This window comes from Budorcas taxicolor, chromosome 15 (genome assembly GCF_023091745.1).
Source record: "Budorcas taxicolor isolate Tak-1 chromosome 15, Takin1.1, whole genome shotgun sequence".
Taxonomy (NCBI): Eukaryota; Metazoa; Chordata; class Mammalia; order Artiodactyla; family Bovidae; genus Budorcas; species Budorcas taxicolor.
In genome coordinates this window covers 48,464,738-48,469,981 of record NC_068924.1, presented here as the reverse complement: position 1 = coordinate 48,469,981, position 5,244 = coordinate 48,464,738, and the positions used below count along the sequence as shown (strand labels likewise).

The following is a 5,244-nucleotide window of genomic DNA, read 5'->3' as shown; positions in this document are numbered from 1 at the left end:
GGAATTCTGGTGGACATGCAGAAAATGCACCCTCCTAACACACCTGAATGGTTGTGACAAGACTTAGATTCTGATTGTTTCTGGGCCATGGATGTGATGTTAATAGGGGCTCACAATAGACCACTCCCCTTCTCTAGGGCTCATAAACTTTCATCAGTATGTACATGAACACTTCAAGGGACAGAAATATACATCTGTGTACATGCACTTTTGTGTACCTGAATGACATTTTATGATGATGAACTGAGTTCTCAGTCATGGAAACCTTTGTGTCAGGTAACCACCAAATATGGAGGAAACATCCTTCTCAATAAGCACAACCCACCTTCCTGGGCTGCAATCTCTTATGGATTCTCTCTCTAATCTCCTTCATCTTGACACTATAGAGAATAGGGTTTATCAATGGGGGAAGCAGGAAGTGGACATAGGAGAGAAGAGTATGGGCAGGCTGAGGGACTGGCATCCTGAGACGATCAATGAGAGCCAGGAGGACCATTGGCACATAGAAGAGAAGCACAGCAGAGAGGTGGGCAGCACAGGTTTGGCCAGCCTTCCAGCGATCCTCACTGGATCCCAAACCTTGCAACACCCTGCCAATTAGGCCATAGGAGAAGAAAATAAGCAGAGGGTCCAAGCCCATGGCAGACAGGACCACAAAGAGGCTGTACACTGCTCCCCTACCTCCGGGGCAGGCCAAACGGGCCATATCCGGGTGCAAGCAATAAGAATGGGTCAGGACCTGTGGATGGCAGTAAGGCATGTGGGCCAGGAGGAATGGCAGGGGCAGGTGGAGACCCAGGCATCGGAAAGCAATGGCCACACAGATCTTGCTGATGACACCATTGGTGAGGAGTGTTGGGTAGTGGAGAGGGCGGCAAATGGCCAGTGCCCGATCCAAGGCCATGGCAAGTAAGACAGAGGACTCCATGACAGAAAAGACATGGACAAAGAACATCTGGATAAGGCAGGCTGAGGTGGAGACAGCATGAGTATTTGCAAAGGCAAGACCCAGCAGGGTGGGCATCAGGGCTGTGGACAAGGCAACATCAGACATGCTGAGCAGGAAGAGGAAGAAGTACATTGGGCGGTGCAGTGTGGGCTCCAGGGCAATGATCCAGAGGATAGCACCATTGCCCAGGGCAGACAGAAGGTAGACAGTGATGAGGGGTACTGCCCACCAGGAGGGTACAGCCGATAGGCCTGGCAGGCCCACCAACAGGAAGGTGGGGGACATCGAAGTGCTGGCATTGGGAGCTGAGTGGGTGAGGAATGTTGACATACTTCAGGATCCCACTGGGAACTCAGGAAACTGAAAACGGATTAGAAAGACTTATTTAACCTTATGACACATTTGCATAAGGCTTTCTAAAACTGCCTGCCCCCTCCCTCTCCTGCCCCAGGCACACATACACATACTCATTCTAGTAGCTATGCCATAGTCATCCCTTGCCTTGGAGCATTTTCTATAGCTGTCCACAGAGCTCTGATTCTCTCTTTAAATTATTTTCCCATTTTCCTCAACCCTGTTTTTCACTGTAGCTTTTTTCCTAATTTGCTCCCTCCTTTAACGGAAAACACCCATAAGGGTGTCTATACTCCTATGAGCACATTTTCTTTTTTTCTTTTTTAAATGTATTTGGCTATGCAGGATCTTAGTTGCAGCATACAAACTAAGTTGCAGCATGTGGGATCTAGTACCCTGACCATTGTGAGTATGGAGTGTTAGCCACCGGACCACCAGGGAAGTCCCTAAACATGTCTTCTACTCCTCCCAGTCCCAGGCAATCTGACCTCTGTGCTTCCTCAACACACATTTCAATTCACTTTAACTGCTCTCATTCATCATCCATTACTCCTTTATTACCAAATCTAGGGGCACTTACATTTCCTAAACTGATGTATATCTCAATGAGCTTTGGCTCTTATGAAACACTTTCTCTTTTTCTTTTTAATTCCACCTCTCAGAATTTATATTTTTAGTTCTCCATGCCCTTTCCCATCCAATTTATACACTGGTATTTTTGAGAATCTTTATTTGGCTATTTCCTTTTTCCTCAGTGACATTCCTCCTGACTTCAACTAAACTTTATAAGTTGATGAATCATAAATATATCCCCAGATAATTCTATATTTAGCTCACCCAAGTCTCTACTTGGATGTCATAAGTGTTATAAATTCAAATAATCCAAATCAGATATTAACAAATGTATTCACATACAAAATATTAAATTGTACTTGGTTATTATACTGCAAACAAAAATCAACTCAAAAGGTTTAACGATTTAAACATAAGACCTGGCACTGCTAGATGAATATATAAGGGAAAAGCTTCATGACATAGGCTGCTACTGCTGCTAAGTCGCTTCAGTCGTGTCCGACTCTGTGCGACCCCATAGACGGCAGCCTACCAAGCTCCCCCGTCCCTGGGATTCTCCAGGCAAGAACACTGGAGTGGATTGCCATTTCCTTTTCCAATGCATGAAAGTGAAAATTGAAAGTGAAGTCACTCAGTCGTGTCCGACCCTCAGCAACCCCGTGGACTGCAGCCTTCCAGGCTCCTCTGTCCATGGAATTTTCCAGGCAAGAGTACTGGAGTGGGGTGCCATTGTCTTCTCCATCATGACATAGGAATTGGTGATAATTTCTTGAGTATGACACTAAAAGTGCATGTGACAAAAGCAAAATTAGAAAAGCGGCATTATATCAACTGGTAAACAAAATATAATGCATACTCATGCAAACACTCAACCATGGAGAGATACAAAATGCTCATTCCCTAGATGGAAGCACTTCTGACTATGTACTGATACGTATACACCTATTCACATGAAAATACATGTGGAACAAAAGCACCCGTACATTCATGTATTAGTATATTCTTATCATACATACACTCATCTGCACAGATTGTGAATGGCAAGTGCCCTTAACCAATCTTTTGCTGCTTTACACCATCAGAGCCAAGCAAATACAAAGACTCAATCATTTTCCATAAACACACCTGCAGACAATGCAGTCTACCTCTTCACATACACATATTCCTCAGATGTTCAGAAACTTCCCTCAGTATGCAGCACACAAACATACATCTGCACCCATCAGAAAGGCAGGCGATCATAAACGTGTATCTAATAGTCACATCTCACATCACTCATTTTTATCAATATTTTACTTAGGGCATTTTTCATCCATATTTTACTTCAAATATCTGATAGATTACTACAAAGACAAGTATAAGCTCTATTTTTCTCATACTGAAATCTTGCTTTCTATAGATTTATTTCTGTGGTTCAAAACTGAAAGTGGGGACATTATCAACAAAAGACGTGTATAAATACTTAATGATGTTTTTTGGGAGAGGACAAGTTTCACTCATTACTGGCTTATTTCCCTGCCATTTAAAATAAAAGTGGCTCAGGCTACTAAAGAGATAGAACATGAGATATTTGGTTATAGGGAAGATTTGAGGCTGGTGCAATGGGGAGAGTGGAGCAGCCATACAGAGATGGCAAAGTATGATGAACAAATCCTCTCAATTTACAGTTGCATCCAGACCAAGACTGGCTATAGGGCTCTCATTAAAATTCTCCGTGCTACTTACCAGGCCAGCATCGAAAAATTTACGCATCAGACAGGGTCTTCAGTTGCACATGAATGCTACCGAATTAGAAGTGGCCAATTTGAGAAATTGCTAAGTTAGGTCATAGGGGATAAGTCACAGTAGGAAGAAATGGCTAAGGGATTGGACTTTTCTCCAAGGTGATGATTGCTCCTCCATTTCCTGAGAGACCTCTGTTTGTCTCCATATTAACCTTGACTGTACTGAAAGAGATATTTACAGAGCCAAGAACTAATGAATCTGCTGGAGGCAGGTGGTATATCCATATGACAAAGTAAGAGATCAAATCAGATACGTTATGAAATTTGAATACGCAAGAGACCTAGGCATGTAAGAAACATTTTAAAAAGGGCATCACATGTGGGATTGAGAAATAAAACAACGAGGGAACAAAAATGATTTGGTAAATTATAGAGTCTAACTTTTGATAATAAGCTCTCTATTTTTGATCTCAAATCTGTGGCTAGTTGAAATACAAGGCAGGGATCAGTTCTGCTACTCCGTATATTCAGATTCTCTCTCACACTCTGTCTTTGTGAGGACACCCATGGAATTTAGCTTTGCTCTGAAGAATCTGGGGAAAAGGACCCCTGCTAATCTTATCAGGAGTGTAAGGTAGGCAGAAAGCCAGCCCACATACAGGGAATAGCAGATACTGCTACTGAATTTTCAAGATTCCCCAAGCTTCCCACCAGTAAGGGAAATAGATGGGGAAACAGTGGAAACAGTGTCAGACTACTTTTGGGGGCTCCAAAGGCACTGCAGATGGTGATTGCAGCCATGAAATTAAAAGACGCTTACTCATTGGAAGGAAAGTTATGACCAACCTAGATAGTATATTCAAAAGCAGAGACATTACTTTGTCAACAAAGGTCCATCTAGTCAAGGCTATGGTTTTTCTAGTGGTCATGTATGGATGTGAGAGTTGGACTGTGAAGAAAGCTGAGTGCCGAAGAATTGATGTTTTGAACTGTGGTGTTGGAGAAGACTCGAGAGTCCCTTGAACTGTAAGGAGATCTAACCAGACCATTTTAAAGGAGATCAGTCCTGGGTGTTCACTGGAAGAACCGATGTTAAAGCTGAAACTCCAGTACTTTGGCCACCTCATGCAAAGAGCTGACTCATTGGAAAAGACCCTGATGCTGAGAGGAATTGGGGGGCAGGAGGAGAAGGGGACGACAGAGGATGAGATGGCTGGATGGCATCACCAACTCAATGGACGTGAGTCTCAGTGAACTCCAGGAGTTGGTGATGGACAGGGAGGCCTGGCGTGCTGTGATTCATGGGGTCGCAAAGAATCGGACATGACTGAGTAAATGAACTGAACTGAACTGAACTGAACTGAACCTTAGAACTGTACTATATTAATTTTTCCAATAACTTTTTAGTTTCTATTGGAGTATAGCTGATTAACAATGTTGTGATAGTTTCAGGTGGATAGCAAAGAGACTGAGCCATGCCTGTACATGTATCCATTCTCCTCCAAACTCCCCTACTATCCAGCCTGCCACATAATATTGAGCAGAGTTCCCTGTGCTATATAGTAGGTCCTTGTAGGTTATACATTTTAAGAATTATACTATATTAATTTTAAGACATCTCTCAGTATATATATTTGATCTTCA

At 42.9% G+C, this 5,244-nt stretch overlaps 1 protein-coding gene across 1 annotated transcript; it reads right to left on the bottom strand.

Moving 5' to 3' along the window:
• Positions 1–307: 307 nt before the first annotated feature.
• On the bottom strand, positions 308–1,279 carry LOC128060917 (olfactory receptor 51S1). The gene has a single exon (XM_052653277.1). The coding sequence runs from the start codon at positions 1,277–1,279 to the stop codon at positions 308–310; it is 972 nt and encodes a 323-aa protein (XP_052509237.1).
• Positions 1,280–5,244: the final 3,965 nt, after the last annotated feature.